Source organism: Anticarsia gemmatalis, chromosome 22 (genome assembly GCF_050436995.1).
Source record: "Anticarsia gemmatalis isolate Benzon Research Colony breed Stoneville strain chromosome 22, ilAntGemm2 primary, whole genome shotgun sequence".
In the NCBI taxonomy this organism is placed as follows: Eukaryota; Metazoa; Arthropoda; class Insecta; order Lepidoptera; family Erebidae; genus Anticarsia; species Anticarsia gemmatalis.
The window spans coordinates 1,897,899-1,919,685 of record NC_134766.1 but is presented as its reverse complement, the minus strand read 5'-3'; the positions used below and the strand labels follow the sequence as shown (position 1 = coordinate 1,919,685).

General features: G+C 36.5%; 3 protein-coding genes across 4 annotated transcripts; all 3 read left to right on the top strand.

The window, feature by feature from the left end:
• The first annotated feature begins 1,274 nt into the window (after window positions 1–1,274).
• LOC142982697 (myrosinase 1-like) lies at window positions 1,275–7,075 on the top strand. The gene is made up of 11 exons (XM_076129335.1): window positions 1,275–1,309; window positions 1,694–1,803; window positions 2,154–2,301; window positions 3,329–3,495; window positions 3,758–4,018; window positions 4,379–4,467; window positions 4,914–5,061; window positions 5,561–5,724; window positions 5,978–6,127; window positions 6,458–6,546; window positions 6,900–7,075. Exons 1-11 carry the CDS (start codon window positions 1,281–1,283, stop codon window positions 7,015–7,017), a joined length of 1,473 nt encoding a protein of 490 aa, XP_075985450.1. The 5' UTR covers window positions 1,275–1,280; the 3' UTR covers window positions 7,018–7,075.
• Window positions 7,076–8,190: 1,115 nt separating this feature from the next.
• On the top strand, window positions 8,191–13,210 carry LOC142982694 (myrosinase 1-like). 2 transcript variants are annotated; one of them, XM_076129331.1, is made up of 11 exons: window positions 8,191–8,348; window positions 8,489–8,598; window positions 9,129–9,276; window positions 9,559–9,731; window positions 9,970–10,230; window positions 10,325–10,413; window positions 10,760–10,907; window positions 11,336–11,499; window positions 11,909–12,058; window positions 12,524–12,615; window positions 13,031–13,210. In XM_076129331.1, the coding sequence occupies exons 1-11, from the start codon at window positions 8,320–8,322 to the stop codon at window positions 13,149–13,151; spliced, it is 1,485 nt and encodes a 494-aa protein (XP_075985446.1). In that variant the 5' UTR covers window positions 8,191–8,319; the 3' UTR covers window positions 13,152–13,210. The 2 variants fall into 2 exon arrangements, with proteins under 2 accessions (XP_075985446.1, XP_075985447.1); XM_076129332.1 differs by having other exon boundaries at window positions 9,619–9,731; window positions 13,031–13,209.
• A 1,213-nt stretch (window positions 13,211–14,423) lies between these two features.
• LOC142982692 (myrosinase 1-like) lies at window positions 14,424–20,727 on the top strand. The gene is made up of 11 exons (XM_076129327.1): window positions 14,424–14,456; window positions 15,402–15,517; window positions 15,943–16,087; window positions 16,309–16,475; window positions 16,759–17,016; window positions 17,209–17,297; window positions 17,519–17,666; window positions 18,596–18,759; window positions 19,480–19,632; window positions 19,969–20,057; window positions 20,530–20,727. The coding sequence occupies exons 1-11, from the start codon at window positions 14,428–14,430 to the stop codon at window positions 20,666–20,668; spliced, it is 1,497 nt and encodes a 498-aa protein (XP_075985442.1). The 5' UTR covers window positions 14,424–14,427; the 3' UTR covers window positions 20,669–20,727.
• Window positions 20,728–21,787: the final 1,060 nt, after the last annotated feature.

Below are 21,787 nucleotides of genomic sequence, written 5' to 3'. Positions count from 1 at the left end.
TATGTAGTTTGCAATCTTTTCAGGATTCAGAAACGTTTCATTTAAATGTAGACACCTTTAAGTAATTATTACTTACAACCATAAAGTAAGGTGAACAAGAGGAGATCCAGAGATTATTTCGTTCGCTAGTACAGAGCAAAGGCTCGCGTTTTGCTGAATGAAATAATATTATTATTTACAAGTCACGTATTGGTTGGCTGCGCTGAGCACGTGATGACTCGGCCACTGCTGCAACGCATGTAGGGTAAAGTGACCAATTATCGGCACTTCAAAACAAAAGGTGCCCGTTCTGACATAGTATTACGGTATATAAAATTTAAAATTATTTTCGTAATTATGACAACAACATAATAAATGATACAAAATTAATTATAAACGTTTTATTCAATTTAAATCTAAACGGATTCCATTGTTTTATAATTTTGAACTTACAATTGAAAATTCCAATAATTGAAGAAGTACCAGCAAGAGGCCGGCTTTCCCTGACTCAACGTGCATCATAAAGGAAATACCACTTGTGCATATCGCGATGCAATTCGCTAAGCCTTAACGACAATTCAATGCATTTGACAGGTGTTTCAAGTGACTTTATATTTCCGGCTAACAACGATAACCGAAAAGTTATTGAGGATAAAATGATGATAAATATAAGATCTGTCAAGATCTATCTTATCAACAATCCTCTTGTAAAGTAATCTTTATTCATATGTATTCAGAATAATTTGTATGTTTGTCTAATACAAAATTGTATCAATATTTTTTTAACTTAGTTTGTTTATGTTTATCGTATGGTTAGTGGTCAACATAGTGTCGGAGTTGTTCAAGCCGTGGCTTAACGACTGTTATCTTAGTAGACACCAGCCGGGACCGACTTTTTACGTGCCCTCCGAAGCACGGAGAAGCCTAGTTCAAATACCACTATGCGGTCACCCATGTATGGAATGACCGCGCCAACGTTTGCTTAACCCACAGATCGTTTACCGACCGGTGAGCGCAACTGGCTATGGGCGCCTCAAACTTTAACTTAGTAAAACCCTCATTTGTCACCCCAGAGTAAAGCATTGATAGTCTTCTACTGATGGTATATTGTAAAAAACTTAATCACTTTCATTGAAATGCTGATTTAGAGAACAATAAACAGGATTGCCTTTTAAAAAATGAATTAGCAAAATGTTGTATCACAATAAATTTTGAAAAAAATAAGCCAAGTCCTTGAAATCCACTAGTTAATATTGCCATTAAATTTCTATAAAAATAGAAACAATTTTAGACTTGCCAAAATGGCTTGGTATCAAGTACTTGTGCTTGGGTAAGTCTCGTTTGATATATTGTTATGTTAAATTGCTTATTCTATTTTTTATCGAACATCAAATGGATGTACAGCAATTTTACATAAAAAAGAAATGTATAGGCGTTTGATCATCATCAGAATTTAGATCAGTTGTCTTAATTTTTCTTGAAATGTTAATATTTGTTTGTATGTTTTCCAGAAAATTAGTTAGCTGTCTAGTGTCCGGGTTGACGAAAAATAATTAGACTTGTACTCGTAAAAAGTTCATCCAAAATGCTCGGGCTATGTAGTTTTTTTCGTAAATAATGCTGAAATTGTAATTATTACAGACTGAAGCTTTTTGATACAATGAGAATACGAATTTTAATACTAAAATGTGTTTTTGGCGTTAACATTCAACAGCGCGTTGCTAAGCGTGTCATGGTGCACAGAAGACTGGACGTTCCCTCCAGGGTTCAAGTTCGGAGCAGCCACTTCTGCGTACCAAGTAGAAGGCGCCTGGAATGTCAGCGGTGAGATATTTAAAAGTTCCATTAGTGTTTGTTCAATATTTTACATCAGGCGTTATGGAACATTAAAACTAGTCTATCAGATTAACTGTACGTTTGGCGCAGTGGTTAACGTGGTTACCTCGCCACAATAACCGTAGCGCCATGTAGAGGGTTCGAGTCCCACCCGGGACAAATCTTTGTGTGATGAGCACGAGTATTTTTGCCGAGCCTAGTTAACCGAGCTAAGTATGTATATAGAAGTATATAAGTATGTTTATCAGTTATTTGGTTATCATAGTACTTCTTAGACTCTACTTAGTTTGGAATCATATGACAATATGTGAGTTGTTCAATGATATATTGTTTACCAGACAAGGGAGAAAGCATTTGGGACAGATACACTCACACCAGACCTGAAGATATCGCAGATGGCTCCAACGGTGACGTTGCCTGCGACTCGTATAATCTGTGGCAGACTGACATTGACAATATGGTGGACCTCGGACTACACTACTACAGGTAAACTATTATTGTTAAACTTGAGGCCGACCGCGACTTCGTCCGCGCGGAAAACCTTTTCGTGTTAATTCCGTTCCCTCGGGAACTCCGGGATAAAAAGTAGCCTATGTGTTATTCTGGGTTTTCAGCTACCTACATACCAAATTTCATTGTAATCGATTCAGTAGTGTTTGCCTGAAAGAGTAACAAACATCCATACATACATACTCACTTTCGTATTTATAATATTACTAGGATAGTCTCCTAACTTCATGCGATATTAGGCTGTAAAAATTCAAGGCCTTCAAAAAACAACATTACACAGGTGTTAATTTGCTTAAAAACATATTATTTTGTCAAGTGTCTTTCAGTAATCACTTAAACTAATATTTTGTTGCTATTGGTTGGTACCTAATCTGGGAGGTATCACATCACAGTCCATAGTATTGTTTCAATAACTTTCTTGAAAGGAACAAAATTGCGGCACCTTTCTCTTGTTCACGTTTCCCCAACCCCTCTCTTTTCCATGCTATGTATACTATATAGGCTTGTCAGGTACCGTCTCTCCTCTACTTTGCTCTATCTTTTACATTACTTTGGGATATTTTTGAGGGTACATCTCCCGCAAATACTACATAAATATAAATTAATAATTATAATAATAATACAAGGTTGCTTCACGATGGTTTTCCTTTGCCGTTGGAACAAGTGATATATATTTCTAATAATCTATACTAATATTATAAAGCTGAAGAGTTTGTTTGTTTGATTGTTTGTTTGTTTGTTTGAACGCGCTAATCTCAGAAACTACTGGTCCGATTTGAAAAATTCTTTCAGTGTTAGATAGCCCATTAATTGAGGAAGGCTATAGGCTATATAACATCACACTACGATCATTAGGAGCGGAGTAGCAACGAAAAATGTTAAAAAAACAGGGAAAATTTTGATTCATTCTCTTATGTGACGCAAGCAAAGTTGCGCGGGTCAGCTAGTAAATAAATAAAAAAATGGTCAAAAAACAGGCTTTGAACAGTCCTTTTTCTTTTAGATTTTCAATATCCTGGTCTCGTCTTCTCCCTAATGGGTTTGCGAACAAGATCAGTGAAGATGGAGCAAGATACTACAACAACCTGATCGATGGTCTACTGGAGAAAGGCATTGAGCCTTTAGTTACACTGTACCACTGGGACCTGCCTCAAAATCTTCAAGACCTTGGTAACTGTATATTCAACTCATTCTTGGACATAATTTTTGAGACGTTGTTCTTCTACAAACAAAACCTTTTTACCGGGAAAAATAAGATATACTTGTGGACTTGACAACCTTCCCCTTTTTTGTTTTTCGTCGGTTAAAAAGAAATACATTGCTTTATTAATCATAACATAATGATGGGCAAAAATCTTTAATTAAACTAAATGAAATTGGGAGCAAAATATACCGTGACGTAAAAAAAATAATTAACTTTCCTTATATCCAGGTGGTTGGACCAACCCTCTGATAGCAGACTGGTTCTCTGACTATGCAAGAGTGGCGTACTCTCTGTTCGGTGACCGAGTGAAGATGTGGCTGACTATCAATGAACCGATGGCCATATGTGATGTTCCATACAACGCCGGAGCTTGGGCTCCAGGCATTTTAAGCCCTGATCATGGAACTCATTTGTGTAATAAGAATCTTCTACTTGCTCATGCTAAAGCTTACAGAGTGTATGATGAAGAATTCAGAGCGATGTATAATGGTAAGACTTGTACACATAATATTATAATGCAACGGGTCTTAATCGCGATTGAAAATTAAAAGTTCATCAACCGTGGCGTAGCTCGTGACCACGGTCGATGTAATTCAATCGAAACGTCGGGTGAACAAATAAGGTATTCTAACCTTTAATATAAAAGCAAACTGGATTTTTCTAAATATGGCTTGTTTCCGAGATGTGGCTTCACATTTTTTTTCGAAGACGAATTCTCAAGTAGTCACTTAAGTAAGTCTTTCTCTTAAGTATCTTCATGTCTTTGTCACTTTATATTATCGTAAAGGCGAAAATACTTTTTGAAATAAGTGTTTTTGCATACGTTACGTAATAAAATATGTTTTTCAGGAGAAATATCGCTATCAAACATATTGTTTTGGTTTGAACCATGGACAGAAGATGATCACGATCTTGCAGAATTGGCAATTCAATACTGTGTAAGTATATTGTTCAATTTTAAAAAATCCCAAGGCTTTGAATGTATTACTTTCAAGATCAAATACTTTACGTAATAGGATTAGTACTGTTTAGGATTTCCACAGTTTTTTTGCAATTTACTAGAAATTTACCAATTTTTATGCCATAAAAAGTATCCTATAGGTTGCATCAATATTTTTCTATCCCATACCAAATTTCTGTGCATTCCATCTACTTGTTTTTGCGTGAAACTGGAACAGACAGACAGACAAAAAAATTATAATATGCAAATTCTGTAACAATATCCGTTACTCAAAATCCCCTATTGGTTTTTTTATATATTCGTTGTACAGAATTGACCTCTCAACAAATTTATTTTACGTATAGATAGTTAACGTTATCAAAAACCTGCCAGTTTTACAGTTAACAGCTGTTAACTGTTTCATAAACGGGAGTTATGTTCCAGGCCGGAAGATACTCACACGCAATATATTCTAAAGAAGGAGGCTGGCCACCAGCTATAGAGAAGATCATGGAAGAGAACAGCAAGAAGAAAGGATATTCCAAGTCCAATTTCCCGGCTTTTACTCAAGAAGAGATCGAATTCATCAAAGGTTCCTTATTTTATATTTTCTGATGGGTTCTAGAGCATAGCCATTTACTTATTCTATAAATTTCAACGCAGATAAGAATATCGACTATCCTATTAACTATTTATACTAGCTAACTGAACAAAAATTCTGGCCCATATTTTAGCTCCTTAAGAGTTTATTTTGGAAAAAAATACTTATGTTTGATTAAGGGCCCTGAACTTTCTCTAGAAAAAAAACATCTAAATCAGTTCGGTAGTTTATCCATGAAAACATAACAAATTTCGTCGTTAAATTTCGTCCGCGTGGAAGCCCTTCCCGTGTAAATCCCGATCCCTTGGGAACTCCGGGATAAAAAGTAGCCTTTGTGTTATTCTAAGTTTTCAGCTGCCTACATATCAAATTTCATCGTAATCAATGAAGTAGTATTTGCGTGAAAGAGTAACAAACATCCGTACATACATACTCACAAACTTTCGCATTTATAATATTAGTAGGATAACCATTATCGTATTAATTCTAGGAACTTTCGACTACTTCGCACTGAACTTCTATGGTGCCATGCTAGTGCGTGCTGCTGAAGAAGGTGAACAACTTGGACCCTGGCCTTTCGGAGACATACCTGATATCAACGCTGTCATAGGATATCGTCCAGAGTGGCCGGAAAATATCGTTTCTATTTTGGGGGTAGGTTTCATACCCTCATTATTTTTGAAATTTTTATACTTTTATTACTTTATCTTTATGGTATGCACTTTGGCTTAGTATAGAGGAGTGCTTATAAAATATATCTTAGTTCATAGTAATGGAGTCTTTACTCCAAAGTTCGAATCCTATGTTTATCAGTTATTTGGTTACCATAGTACAAATTCTCCTTAGTTTGGAATCAAATGACCAAAACGGTTATTCATCTTAAATCTGAAGAATGATCATGTTTCAGATCTACCCCGAAGGTCTTCGCAAACAACTACACTGGTTGAAAGAAAACTACGGTGATATGAAGTTCCTCATCACGGAAAACGGTTACCCAACCCGCGGAGAACCTAACGATCAAGACCGTATTGAATATATTGAGGTGCATTTAAGAGAGGTATATTTATCCTTTGACATATCTGCCGCCCTTAAATTAACGGACTCATAACAAAATGTAATATTTCTTTTGGATAGGAGCACGGTAGGTTTGACTTAATATTTTCGCATAAAAGCATACGTGATACTTGGATACTCAAACAATACCAAATACCTTAGTACCTTCCCTGGATCCAGTCATCTCCTTTCAGCAGAACCCAGCCTCTTTTTACAGTATCCGAGTACATCATATTAATCCCATTTCAATTTTAAAGAGGCCTTTTCATATCCAGGGTGTGGTCAGATTCTGGATCTTCCACCGCACCAATAAATGTATTTTTCTTGATTTCAGATTCTTCTGGCAATAAAAGAAGGCATCAATCTTACTCACTACACAGTATGGTCCCTCATGGATAATTTTGAATGGGCTGATGGATATGGGTATTTATTTAAACTCTTACCTTAACAATTACTGTAGTCTTACAGCAAAGTATTCCTGTAGTGCAATATCCTAGACCCGATATTATTCGTTAATAACAGTTTGACATTTGAAATCTCCATTAAATAGTTACTAGAGTACCTCGATTCTCTACCACTATCGACTATCAACAACCGGCTAGCTATCGAGAAATTTTACACGAAAATCTGTTTAGCGCCTCTACCGGGCTCCGTAGAAACTATTTTGGCAGTACATTTTAAACGTCAAACTCTCGATAATCGATACCAACTGTAGAGAAATCGTGCAAGAAGTCCACCAACAAGTTACCGATAATAATGTTATTCTTCCTTTCTAGTACACGGTTCGGACTATACGAGGTGGACTTCAACGACCCGCTACGCCCACGCACCCCTCGTGACTCCGCTGCCTTCTACGCTAAAGTTATAAAGAACCACGCATTAGATGAAGAATAAAACATAGGCCTAAAATCTTGGACAAATTGCACAAAATGAAGCTTGAAATAAATAATGTTACTAGTTTTTCTTCGTTTTATTAATCTGAAGGAAGCTCCCATGCAAGTGGTTGCACGTTCGAACCCGAGGCAACACACCAATGACTTTTTGAAGTTATGTGTGTATTAGAAATAATGATGCATGCCTGATGCCTGCATGATGCATGCCGGCAACCTTCACCGTTAGAGCAAGTGGCTCTAACGGTGAAGGTTGCCGGCATGCAAGGTTACATCACGATGTTTTCGTGATGAAACTTTGCATGCCTAAAATTAGTTTAATACGTTTTTGAGGGCATACAAAGTCCCCAACCCGCACTTGGCCAGCGTGGTGGACTCAAGGCCTAATGTTTGTTTGTGAGGAGACCCTTGCCCTGCAGTGGGACATTAATGGGTAAAAAAACGTAATTTTTAAAACTGACATCTCATGAGTCATGACACGTGTTTTGCTGTGAATGAAAAACAAATTCAAAATTAAGCTGAATACATTTGGGGCATTGTAATTATAATTCTGTTTACTTAATTGAAAATTATCTAGTTTTTAGCAGTATTTTCGAAGAAAATTTTCGCGCTAAGGTCTTACTGACAGCGACTGGCGATTAGAACATAAAACAATCATCGAATAAACGATTTTGGAAAGCAAATTAATAAGGATAATAAATGATATAGTCAGTAACAAAAGCCGTTACACAACTACGTATTTTCAATACGAAATTTTAATAAAAGTCTGAATAATTATGGGTGGAATAATTTGGAATTAATTACAATTCAATTTAAATGTTTTGCCTCACGAATAAATTTGCATGCGTTGCGTATGATGGAGCTGGTTCTTAGGAGCGTACAGGATTACGCGCGGGAAAGCCGGTGCGCTCTTCGCCCGCGACTTTCTTCGCGGGCTTGACTGATGAGCACGGCGCGTAGTCTTTTCTTTCCCCTTTTACACCTTTTATACGCGTGCTCTTTCACGCGCGATTGTTGTTTCGTTCGCGATAGAGTGTGTGTGTAAAGGTGACTAATGTTTCGAACGCTTGCAATGGGACCTATAGTTTTATTATAATTTACCTTTGACGTGAATAATTAACAAATATTAACTTACAATTCGTTCAAAGCAGGCCTTTCCAGTATAAAACACGTTTTTATCGATTTAGTTATCTGTAATTCAGAAACCGGTCACACATAAAAAATACCATTTAAAAAAAAGACTGTAATGACATAAAAATAGATACTCTAGTTTAATTATCATTTTAACTAAGGAAAGGTTCAAATAATGGCCTGGAGTTATATAGTTCTGTTGAGGTAAGCACTAAAATTATAATCTTCTTCTAAAAAAAAATAAGGAGCGATATTAAAAATCTTGCCCCCCAACACATGTTATATTTTAGGTTATCTTTAACCATTTAAATTAATTTAATTTAACAAGGCCTTTATTTTTCTAGCGCGCTGCTAGGCGTGTCATGGTGCGCAGAAGACTGGACGTTCCCTCCAGGGTTCAAGTTCGGAGCAGCCAGCGCGTCATACCAAGTAGAAGGTGGTTGGAATGCCAGTGGTAAGTGGCTAACTCATTTATTTAGAAAGATTATTTTTGTTAATTAGCAAGGGTTATTTAACTTTAAAATCTCTCTTTCTTGGTGTAATTGAAAAATGCACATTCGGTGCAGTAGATATCGTGGTCACCTTGACACAATAACTGAGGGCTGCGTTTGGTGGATTGAAATCCTACCTGGGACAAAAAAAAAATGTAAGGAGTAAGAGTATCTGTTCTGAGCTCAGATGAACATTTATCTAGCTTGCATTTAGAAGCATATAAGTATGTCTATCAGTGATCTGGTTACCATAGTACAAGCTCTACTTAGTTGTGACTCAGATGACCTCTTGTAAAGTTAAAACAGTTAATTAATAATACGCAAAAGAAAGATAAAATAAGCAACCATAACTAGAACCGAAATGGCTGAGGATAGACACCGGTGGAGGAGTTTGGGGGAGACCTTTGCACGACAATGGGACAATATAGGTTAAAAAAACTAAAACGGGGATTGACGTGTCTAGAAATCCTAAAGTAAATGATGTCTTTTCCAGACAAAGGTGAGAGTATTTGGGACAGATTCACTCACACCAGGCCACAAAACATCGCAGATGGCTCCAACGGTGACGTGGCTTGCGACTCGTACAACCTGTGGCAGACTGACATTGACAATATGAAGGCACTTGGCTTACACTTTTACAGGTAATTTCTAAACCGTGTTTCTTATGGCCCGCCCAAACTGTAAATACTTATAGAGGAACCAAAACTAGAAGATATAATGTAGCTTTTGTCTCTATTTATTTATTACAAACAATAGGTCACAGAACTTGAAACAGTTGGAAACGTTGCTCTACAAAAAGTCACAGCCGTAACCAATTGTTAGAATAGCACGAGTTGTTGTGTTTAGCAGTTAGCCCATCAGGAAGTCACGTGGCCACTTTACACGGTTAAAATCGAATCTTATGACAAATCCACTTCATCCAGATTCTCAATTTCTTCTTTCTGGCCGCGTCTGCTCCCGTCTGGTTTCCCGAACTACACTAGTGAGGACGGCAAGAGATACTACAACGACCTGATCGATGGTCTACTGAAGGAAGGCATCGAGCCTATGGTCACTTTGTACCACTGGGATCTGCCTCAAACGCTCCAAGATTTAGGTAAAATCACCTCTGAACTATGCAAGGGCTTAGAAAAATTAAAAATAAAGATTTTTGTGAGAGTTTTCACCAGAAATATTTCAGAAATGGATGCTTTGTAAAGAAAACGACGTTTCTTTCAGGAATCTGAAGGAGTTAAAAAAACATTATAAGATATTAATTAAACAATAATAAATCCAGTATTTTGTCGGACAACATTTTTTCCATAATTTTTATGCCTCATTTTTTTCATATCCAGGTGGTTGGACCAACCCTCTAATAGCAGACTGGTTCGCTGACTACGCGAGAGTGGCGTACTCTCTGTTCGGTGACCGAGTGAAGCTATGGCTGACCATCAACGAGCCTTTGATAATGTGTGACTATCCTTTCAACTCTGGTCTTCTGGCCCCTGGTATATTTAGTCCTGACCATGGAACTTATTTGTGTAATAGGCATGTTTTGTTGGCTCATGCAAAGGCCTACAGATTATATGATGAGGAGTTCCGAGACCAGTGTAATGGTAAGTAAGTGATAAATCAAGAGTCTTTTGAATCAAAATAAGTTCAATGGTGTAGTATCTGATAGCGATCTTTTGTTTGGACATTATTTCACAGGTGAAGTGTCTATTGCAAACCATTTGCTGTGGTATGAGGCCTGGACAGAAGATGATGAGGAAATTGCAGAACTTGCTCGACAGAACATGGTTAGTCGTTTCAACAATCTCTCTCTCACTCTCTTTTCCTTGCTATATTGCCCTTAGTTGGCTTTCCTTATTCCTTCACGGGAAAAAATAAGAAACGAAAATGAAAAGTAGAGACTATACGATATAACATCGATATACTCGACGTACCATTATGCAAAAGTTTAATCCGTATTTAGAGGTACAGGTATTTGGTTGCCAACTCCAGTAAACATATTAATTGGCAGGTAAAAACCGATTAGGATTCAAATGACGCATTTTTGAATATATACAAAAATATGGGAGATCACTATTAAACATTAATTAGAATAACTTTTCGAGACGGAACTTTGTAATGGTACAATTTCAGGGAGGCAGATACTCACACGCAATATATTCTGAAGAAGGAGGCTGGCCATCATCTATAGAGAAGGTCATGGAAGAGAACAGCAAGAAGAAAGGATACTGCAAGTCCCTCCTACCAGCTTTTACCTCAGATGAAATAGAACTTATTAAAGGTAAGTCATTTGGAAATATTATAATTTTATATTTCAACAAAACATTCAGTTTGTAGTGTGTATCAAAGGTTCGTACAGAAATAATTCTCCTTATAAAGAAATAATAAGGCATTTTTTTTGTATTTAAATGTGCTACTGCAAGTCATGCTTTCAATCAGCTTTGTATTATGCTGAAGAATCCATTAGTTATTCAATCTCTTCAGTTTCGTAAATCCGTAGCTTTAGCTTGCGATTTTGTTCACGAAAAAGGATTTTACAGGATATAAAGATATCCCATTTGAGGTTAGGTTAGGCATACAGACAGTGTACGTAACACTGCCTGTATGCCTCTTACATTTTCTTCCTCTTCTCATCCAATCATGCATTTTTGCAGATTTATAAATTATAATATTACTTAAATAATTTAAAAGGGTATTTTTTTGTTTAAGGAACCTACGATTACTACGCACTGAATTATTACACGTCACGCCTCGTGCGTCCTGCGAAAGAAGGTGAAGAGCTGACTGTGTACCCGATTGGTGATATTCCCGACCTGAAAGCCAAGACCGGCACACGGCCTGAATGGACTGCTACCAACTCCAGTTTTATTTACGTAAGATTTAATTTTTTTCTGATGTATAATGACAGATTGATCTAAGCGGAGATTTCTTATTGAGAGTCGACACCGATAAATAAACAAAATAAAAAATGAAAACCTTATCAGCGGGAAGTACATTTTTGATATTTAGATTTTCAAAAGTCAAATTCTCGATACTCGATAGTACCTAATGTGGGAAATCTAATTTTTTTATTACGAATCGTTGCAAGTACTCCCATTTTAATGACTATTAGAACTTACACCAGATTTCTTTTAGATTCTCTATTAATAAAGGAAATAAGATAGTTATTGAACCTGGATTTTTTCAAAATTTACTCCACGTTTTGCCGCACACCATGAAAATGTTAAAAAATAATGATAAAATGAAATAAGACTATTAAATCATTGTTTTGTTCATTTTCAGGTTGCTCCCGAGGGTATCCGTAAACAACTCGTGTGGTTGAAGAAGACTTATGGCGACATGAAGGTTGCGATCACAGAGAACGGTGCTCCAGATCTTGGAGGACTAAACGATCAGGGCAGGATAGATTATTACCGGGAGCATTTGAAACAGGTAATTAAGATTCACTCCTGTGACATATTGGTGCAAGTAGATTTGTGTGTAGAACTCATGTGACTGACTCTGTGGCGCATCATTAGAATGTGAGTGCCACGTAGAGGTATCATACCTCGTGTTTAAATTTCTAGCTTAAAAAATATTTCAGATTTTCTGTCAAAAAATTCTCAATAATTGCTCAGAATATATACGTCTCTAAAGACGGCTGTTCGAGACCGATATAGGCGGTAATCGGAGACATGAGACCACGACCGGAGACAGTGACCGCAACTTTACTTACGATCTGTCTTCCGTCTCTTTCTCGCTTGCGACCTGTTCCATATGCATTACTATTATAGTCATGATCGTGATTTCGTTTCTCGGTTTCCTGTCTCTATCGTAGTGCAAACCGCCGCTTTAAGAGCAAGTGACGTCATCGGTCCTGCGTCTGACCTCTCACCCGAAACCGTTATTTTTTCGCAGGTCCTTCTGGCAATCAAAGAAGACGGTATTAATGTAACTCACTACACTGCTTGGACGCTCATGGACAATTTCGAATGGGCTGAGGGATACAGGTACGGAACTGAATATACTTTAAAATATGTTTTTTTTTTGGAAACCAGTATTTAATTTTCGATTAGAAATATTATTTTGGGGATTTTTTCAAACATATAAATAGGGGATACAAACAGCAATCCCGAACTTAGCATTTGAGGATTACGCAATTATTTTTTACGAATAACTCTCAAATTCATGACACTCGCACGCAGTAGTTATGGCATGGTGACTATATTTAATACACTTTGTTCTGTCAAATATGCTTCTATTACATATATTTCACTCTTCAAGTTAAGAGGGAAGTCCTCAACCCTCACTTTACGAACATGATAGACTCAAGGCCTAGCCCCTCCCTCATTCTGGGAGGAGACCTATGCCCAGCAGTAGATTATTATATTTATTAATATTAATTCATTTTGTTTTATATTTCAGCTCCAAGTTCGGGCTGTACGAGGTGAACTTTACCGATCCGTTGCGTACACGCACTCCTCGTGACTCTGCTGCCTACTACGCGAATATTATAAAGAATAACGGCTTAAAAGCAGATAGTTGATAAATGTAATATTTGTTGTGCTATTTTGACATGTCTCAACAATTACTATTAGCAATGTATAAGACTCATGTTAAATTAAGAAGCCATTACTATGGTTAAATAAAAATACCTATTATATATTTTTATTATTTACCCAGAATAACATTGTAAAAAGTATTTTTTACAACTTTACCTGCTACCTTTATCATCACAAATTTCGTCAATTCGCAATTCCCAACTGGTTTTCCTCGGAGATTACTCAGATATAAGTAGAATCTTTCTCAATGACGATCTCACAACTCTCAGAGATATCGTATCATTATCCAGCCTTTTGATAAGCAGAGAGAGTAATTTAATACATGTGTCATCGTTTTTAACTTAAATACTAGCTGGCAACGCGGGTTCGCTCGCATAATTTGTATTAAAAAAAGAATAGATATGATCTAATGGTTTAGTCGTGAAAGTGCAAAAGATAGGACAGATTATCGCACATTTTTATTAATTATATTGAATAGGCCACCGTCAGTTCCTTAAGCTGCCGATCACTGATGTTCTAAATTCCTAATTACATAAAAATTATATAATTATATTACTATTACATAAGGAGGAGCTCGTGGCTTAGTTAACAACAGCCGCGCGGATCGATCTCTGAGGTTAAGCCATGCTTACCGAGGTCGATTTGTGGATGGGTGACCATCTTATACATATCGAGTTCCTCCGTGTTTCGGAAGGCACGTTAAATTGTGGGTCCCGGCTGTCATTTTCGAAGATCTTTGACAGTCGTTAACAGTAGTCAGAAGCTTGAAAGTCTGACAACCAGTCTTACCGAAGGGTATCGTGTTATCCCAGGTAACTGGGTTACGGAGGTCAGATAGGCAGTCGCTCCATGTAAAAAACACTGGTATTCAGCTGCATCCGGTGAGATTGGTAGCTGACTCCAACGTAGCTTGGAAGAAAGGCTAAGCTGATATATACTATTACATAAGTACAAAACTAAATATATACTTCAGTCAGCCGTTAACCTTGCATACAAAGCTCTTTATAAAATTGTTTGACTATATTATTATTATTTTTAGACACACAATACTATTTTCACGTACTATAATTAACGCTAGAATGCAAATAGGTGTTGCTTTTTAATATTTATGAGCTGTAGAAAATTGTGAGATTTTTCTATAAACGGATCGAAATAAAACAATATAATGACGTCATAACTTTATGTGATTATCATAGATAATTATATACGATCTGATAACAGAGAGTGTTTAGTAGTTTTATCTTTAGCTTAGTTGACAAAATGGATTCTGTGAGATTGGCCGTTTTTAGGTAAGTACCTAAATCTTAGCCTTAAAACTCTTTTTTCTTTATATCTTACTAGCTGACGTGGCAAACGTTGTTTTGCCAAAAAAATTTTAAAAAAATGGTGTCACTTAGGGGTATGAAAAATAAATGTTGACTGATTCTCAGTCCTACTCAATATGCTCACAAAATTTCATGAGAATCGGTCAAGCCGTTTCGGAGGAGTATGGTAACGAAAACTGTGACGCGAGAATTTTATGTATCAGATTAAAAACTAGCTTATAACTGCGACTTCGTTCGCGTAAAAAGATTTCCTGGGGTAAAAGCTAATCGATGTGTTAATCCATGTTATAAAGTACTTGCGTGCCGAGAAATTGCATTTTTAATTTTTGCATAGAATTGCTTGACGTTTCGGCACAGATTACACTGACTGAGATTGCAATCTGTCATATCGTCGACTTATTTTGATTTTTCATATACTGTTCAAGAAACTCAAGGTAACTGCGTGTTTGTGACAAAAGTCGGTTAATAATAAACATTTTAATATAAATTAAATGTTTAATACAATTAACACAATTATAACGTTAAAAAAGTTATTCTCAGCGGAAACGACAATCATTGCATTTTTTTGCACGCGCACTTAAAATATCATAAAAATTAAATTTAAAGTGATATAAATAGACTGTCTTTTGTTTATTATTTTATTCAACTCGTTACAATCTCATATTAAGCTGTGCGTTGACCAAGACTTTGATGTCCAAAAACTGTCGAAGTTTTCGCAAAAGCAATTAATTTTATATCCAAATAATTTAATAGACACACTTCGCAAAATTCGATAATCCCATTAAACCTCTACAGATTCAAAATCTAGTTTCCATGGCCACTGTTGCCTTAGTCCACGTTTCATCTTGTATAGCCAAGTGAGAAAATAATGATTATTTGTGGTTTATTTATTCATATTATTCTTCACAGTATACTCATTAGTGGATCATGGTGTTCAGTGACAAAAGACTTGAAGTTCCCGGAATGGTTTAAATTCGGAGCCGCCACTGCTGCTTACCAGGTCGAAGGCGGTTGGAATTCTAGTGGTAAGGAACTGACTCAAACCTCTGATTATAGACCCTAGATGCAAAGTTTAGCAGCAATCTTAATCTGCCTGTTATAAATGTGAAGTGAGCTGGGTTTAGTGAATGCATATTTTGTCTTTTTCTATAAAGTCTGAAACGACCTGTTAATGAAAAGACAAAACACTAATGAGTTTCGAAGTTCTTCCATAAATATTAATAATGGTAGTTGGATTTGCAAAATGCCTTTGTTTTTCATGGAGTCGAGGGTCTGACGATGCATTTCTGTACATTTTGTTAGTAATTAGTAAGTTATTCTTAGTAATTGCTCGGAGTACGGAACTAAATGCAATCTTCCATGCCACGGAGACCACGTCTAGCCGTTGGTTTTTAACTTGACTTCAGAGAAGTGTTAAAGTTAGTCTGTAACTTTTCACGTATGTTTTCAGACAAAGGAGAAAACACTTGGGACAGACTGTTCCACTCAAACCCTGAGTTCTCATCGCAAGATAACGGAGACGTGGCGTGTGACTCCTATCATCTGTGGAGACGAGACATCGAGATGGCTGAGGAGTTAGGACTTGATATCTACCGGTAAGACAACAAATGAATGTGCTTTAGGAATATTTCTTCCTTGGTCGATATACTTTACATGAAGAAGAATTTGAGTTAAGATTTTACTTTGAATATTGTAATCTAATAAAACCACAAATAATCTTAAAATAGAAAAAAAAATAGGCTGATTTGTTTTCAATTTTAAGACCACGGCCAAAGACATATTTACATTGAACTTATAGCAAAAAATTGCTTTCCAGATTTTCTTTATCCTGGGCACGTCTGCTACCAAACGGTTTCGCGAACAAGATCAGTGAGGACGGCAAGAGATACTACAACAACCTGATCGATGGTCTACTGGAGAAAGGCATCGAGCCTGTTGTCACTTTATACCACTTTGATTTACCACAAATATTGCAAGATCTTGGTAACTACTCTTTACAATATTTAACATTGGAGCCAATAATTCATTCTGATCTAGTAAGTTCCACTATCAACAATATTCTACAATTATAATATTTCCAATCCTCATAGAAATGTTCTCAATTTAGTTGGCTGGAGTTTGGAAACATGCTCGTTAATAATGGCAATAGGTTTGTTCCCTATTTACCCGAGACCAAAAATATTAAAGCATATTGTCGGTGTATTCCATACATCTTCATCTACACCTTTCAGTATTGTAGGTAAAATTTATGTATGTTTCATTCTAGGTGGTTGGGCCAATCCTCTCATATCCGACTGGTTTGCTGACTACGCTAGGGTTGCCTTCACTCTCTTCGGAGACCGCGTGAAGACCTGGCTGACGATCAACGAGCCGCTTGGTTTCTGCGACACTGGTTATAGCAAACAACAGGCTCCTTACATAGATGGCGAGGTTATCGCCAAGTATTTGTGTAATAAGTACACGCTGATATCCCATGCTAAGGCTTGGAGGATCTATGATGAGGAGTTCCGGCCTAGGTATCATGGTAAGAGAGCATTTTTTTGGTAAATGTAATGAAGATACTTGTTTCACGCGCTGGTAAATTGTATTTGACCATTTGTCATTCTAAACCTACACATAACCCACGGTTGACTGTTGCTTATTTCGTGAAGAAACCCTAGTCCAGCAGTGGGAGATAAATGGGTTTAATTTTATTTTTTATGTTGTTTATTTACAGGAAAAGTATCACTGGCGACTATTTTCAACTGGTACGAGCCTGCTACTCCTGAAGACAAAGAAATTACAGATCTTATGAGAGAATATTGGGTAAACTTTTTTCTCCTTCATAGCTTACTGACTGTTTTGCCATCGTGACTCCTAACAGCCCAGTTGCTCAACTTTGGACAGTAATAAGTTAAATTTATTTTGATAATTCAACACAGAAAGAAAAATTTATCCTACCATAATTTTCACGCACTGCTTGCATTGCTTTTATAATTTAGCAGGCAAACTTACCTAAGATTGTTTAAAATACTTGTTTTTATCAGGAAGGTCGATTTGCATACCCAATATTCTCGAAGGAAGGTGGCTGGCCACCAACCCTTGAGAAGTTCATGGCAGACAAGTCGAAGCAGGAAGGATACTCACGATCCAGACTACCACCACTCACTGCTGAAGAAATTGAACTGATCAGAGGCAAGTATAAGACTCGTCGCAGAAGGAGGATGGACTTGTATTACTCTATATCTAGTTTTCTCCAAAAACAGTACTGGTTTAGTATGCAAGTTAGTATTAAATAATTTAGTATGCGAGTGATGGTCCCTATCGAGAAAAATATAATGAATATCCGATCAGCGCCTCTAATGGGCGTCGTAGGAATTATTTCTGCAGAACATTTGAAATGTCAAACTTTACATACCAACTGTAGATCGAACTACAGCTCCTCTAATGATTTTCGCTTTTTTTTTTCTTCACGTATCAAACGGTAGCTAGTCCGATGTACCCAATATGGAAAAGTTAGTAAAAAGTTAGTAGTAGTTCTACGTGTGAGATAGTTAAATATGTCTATTTTTAAAGATAACTAAGTACACACTGTCATTTGTGTCGGTTAAAACCTTTTTCTCAATGTACACAGATATTTAAGTCTTAAAGAGGCTTGCTATAAAACCAGTTCCCTTCGAATTTGGGTCAAAAGATAAGCCCCTATATTGTTATCTGTCATATAAATTATACTAAAAAAATGAGTTTAAGCTTCGGATTATCTTCTCGAGTTAATTGGAGTTTCGTAATACGATTAGTTTACAAGTAATGCGTCAAGAATTACAAAACAACATAATAACTTCAATATTATTAACATGGACTGGTTCACGAGAACACGGGGTCGCTTCCTAGACTGATGTATGCAACTGCCGGTAATGCAAGTTTAAAATAACAATCTAAAATTTGGTAGAATTATAGATTTATATTACGACTAAGGAGTTACCCGATAAATTAGGGGTAATAAATTGTGGAACGGAAAGACACCCAACTGAAAAATTGAAGAATACTGCATTGCATAAACAAAAAATATAACGGCACTGCAAGAAATAAAGTAGTACCAATAAACTATTTTCTCCTTTATCCAGGTACATACGACTTCTACGGCCTGAATCACTATCTATCTCGAAGAATACGTAAAGCAAGACCTGGTGAGAAGATCGGCACCTGGCCGCTGTACGGCTCTGATGAAATTAACATACAAATGGAGAGTGATCCAAGCTGGGAGACGACTGGTCTTGACTGGTTTCCGGTAATATTTTACACCTTATTTTATATTAGATAAATAACCGAGTCTTATAAGATGACACCTCCCAAGCAAGTGGTCGCAGCAGGTTCGAACCCGAGGCAACACACCAATGACTTTTCGAAGTTATGTGTGTATTAGAAATAATTATCAAAATGCTCCAACTGTGAAGGATACATCGTGAGGAAACCTTGCATGCCTAAAATTTGTTTAAAACATTTATTGAGGGCATGCAAAGTCCCCAACCCGCACTTGGCCAGCGTGGTGGTCTCAAGGCCTAACCCCTCCCTCATTACGAGAGGAGACCCTTGCCCAGCAGTGGGACATTAATGGGTTAAATTTATTATTTATTTTTATAACCTATTACTGTCCCGCTGCTGAGCAAAAGTTTTTTCCTGGGATAAGGAAGCCACGCTGCGCCAGGTGCGATTTGGCGACTCTACATACCCTCAATAACTGGATGAATTCCATTTTGTTATTGCTACAAAAATGTTTTCGTCCCGTTTAGTTCACCGGTAGAACAAGTAATAATGATATATTGCTATTATGCCATATACGTACGTACGGCTCAACGGCTGTCAAATCTTTGCGAAGCAATATAGTGCACTAAGATACCATTTAGGCGTCCGACATCATCATCAATCATAGCGTAAAATAACGTAATATAGAATTATTTCTCTTTGCATGAGTTTTTAAAAAGTAATCACATTTTATTCCTAATTCTAGATAAACCCTGCAGGTCTTCGGAAGCAGCTGCACTGGTTAAACCAAACCTATGGAGTGAATGAAGTCATGATCACTGAGAACGGCTATCTGGACCTGGACAAACATTTAGATGATACGGCGAGAATTAAGTATATGAGGGACTATTTGGAACAAGTAAGATAGCTACTGTCGATATAAAAATATGTTAAGATCTATCAGTCTGTTACGGTTTAACAACTAAACCATTGAAAAGATTTCTTCATTTAATTTTAACAAACCGCCTGAATTGTTGTTTTTATAAATATACTTGCCTTTGGAATCTGCAATAGGGTACTGAGTATTAACAGGAATTTGGCTCTCTTAATGGATTTTGATAAAATTGTGAACACATATGGAGTTATAGGTATATAGGTAACTGTTTGTGCGAAAAATGCACCCTGAATGAACATATAGGGTATTTTTTCCACGCAGGCAGCAACTTATAAATCTGTTTATTTGTATTCTTCACAGATACAACTGGCAATAGCAGATGGTATAAACGTAACAGCGTACATGGCATGGAGTCTCATGGACAACTTGGAATGGCTTGGTGGATACGGGTAAGAGAATACTCAGATATTTTTTAAATATAAAATAAAATAATATTTATTTACCAGGCACAATCCAATTTTTAAAAAACTAAGCTTAACTAAAGTTACAATTTTTTATTTATAATAATATTTCTAGAGACTCTTTCACTAGGCTGAGCTTTTATATACTATCTCTCTATCTGAACTGGGCACGCTTACTAATTTTCATTCCCTATTACACACTCTTGTTGATAAGCTTTCGAAAAACAGTAGCTTATATTTGATTCCGGGGTTATACAACAGTCTCTAAGCTAATTTTCATGAAAATTAATTCAACGGTTTAACTGGAAGAATTAATTAGACAAATTTTCACACACTTTACTTTTATTTGAGCCTAATGCTGTCACACTGCTGGGCAAGGGTCTTCTGAACGAAGGAGGTGTTACCATTTACAATACATTTGGACATAAAGGTTTATATTCAGTGTTCTTTTTTTTTTCAGTGCAAGCTTCGGTCTGTATCAAGTGGACTTCACAGATGATAACCGCACTCGCACGCCGCGCGAGTCTGCTCGATACTACTCGCGAGTCACGCGCACCAGGTCCTTGCATCACGACCATGAAGGACTTAACTATGTGTAGAAAATATATTAAATTATTATTTGTGTAAACAGAACTCCCGCAATAAAGTTTTGTACTTACGGAATGCGTTTTGCACTTTGTGGATTTCACAAATATTTGTGTCATATGGAAATCGAATCCATGACATCCGCGGAGTGGCGGTATGACCACCTTTACCACTACGCCACGGGCGACTACATTATCAAAAAGTTTGCTATTGTCGACACATGGCGAATTTGTGACCTTAAAAACTAGATTCGACCAGTGATGTTAAAAATTTAGTTTTTTTCGACATGGACGGTTAGCTACGGCTATTAACTTCGTTAATTATTCAAAATTCTTATCCTGAAAAAGGCCCCTTTAATGCCTAAAAAACGTTAATTGTTATTTTCATTAGCTCGTCTATTGTTACCATACAAATATTAATAACTAGCTGACCCGCGCAATTTCGCTTGCGTCACTTAAGATAATCATAATTTTCCCCGTTTTTGTAACATTTTCACTGTTACTCTGCTCCTATTGGTCGTAGCGTGATGATATATAGCCTATAGCTATAGCCTTCCTCGATAAATGGGCTATCTAACCCTGAAAGAATTTTTCAAATCGGACCAGTAGTTCCCGAGATTAGCGCGTTCAAACAAACAAACAATCAAACAAACAAACAAACTCTTCAGCTTTATAATATTAGTATAGATTAGTATAGATAAACAACTCACTATTTGAGATAAGATTATTACGCCTAAATTAATGTTATAATTTAATAAAATTACATATCAAATTAGTATAAAAAAATAAACGAAATATTGTCTATTTGTTTTCATTCCCTTGAGAGTAAGACAGTGACTTTTCTTATGAAATTTTTTTCCTCATTGAAATTGCTGAAAAATTAATATGTGTCATACACACAATAACAGAATTTTCGTTTGTTTCCGTAGGTTTTGAACCCTCAAACACTTATTAAGCTAATTTTACCACTGCGCTATCGCTTTCAATTAATTATAATTAATTAAGAAACGAGATAATAATAATGCTAACAGTATAATTAAAATAAGGTGGCGACAGAAAAAATATCTTATTGTTTTGTTTTCAAGAGAAAAATTACCAAAATTACCTACTTCATATTAGTTGTTACAGTCAAAA

Excerpts from the sequence above, each read along its gene's own strand:
- LOC142982697 (XM_076129335.1), top strand. The coding sequence starts at position 1,281 with ATGGCTTGGTATCAAGTACTTGTGCTTGG. Across the intron at positions 2,302-3,328 it reads CTCGGACTACACTACTACAG|ATTTTCAATATCCTGGTCTC; the intron begins GTAAACTATTAT and ends TTTTTCTTTTAG. Across the intron at positions 3,496-3,757 it reads TCAAAATCTTCAAGACCTTG|GTGGTTGGACCAACCCTCTG; the intron begins GTAACTGTATAT and ends CCTTATATCCAG.
- LOC142982694 (XM_076129331.1), top strand. The coding sequence starts at position 8,320 with ATGGCCTGGAGTTATATAGTTCTGTTGAG. Across the intron at positions 9,277-9,558 it reads CTTGGCTTACACTTTTACAG|ATTCTCAATTTCTTCTTTCT; the intron begins GTAATTTCTAAA and ends CACTTCATCCAG. Across the intron at positions 10,908-11,335 it reads TGAAATAGAACTTATTAAAG|GAACCTACGATTACTACGCA; the intron begins GTAAGTCATTTG and ends TTTTTGTTTAAG.
- LOC142982692 (XM_076129327.1), top strand. The coding sequence starts at position 14,428 with ATGGATTCTGTGAGATTGGCCGTTTTTAG. Across the intron at positions 14,457-15,401 it reads GTGAGATTGGCCGTTTTTAG|TATACTCATTAGTGGATCAT; the intron begins GTAAGTACCTAA and ends TATTCTTCACAG. Across the intron at positions 17,667-18,595 it reads AGAAATTGAACTGATCAGAG|GTACATACGACTTCTACGGC; the intron begins GCAAGTATAAGA and ends TCCTTTATCCAG.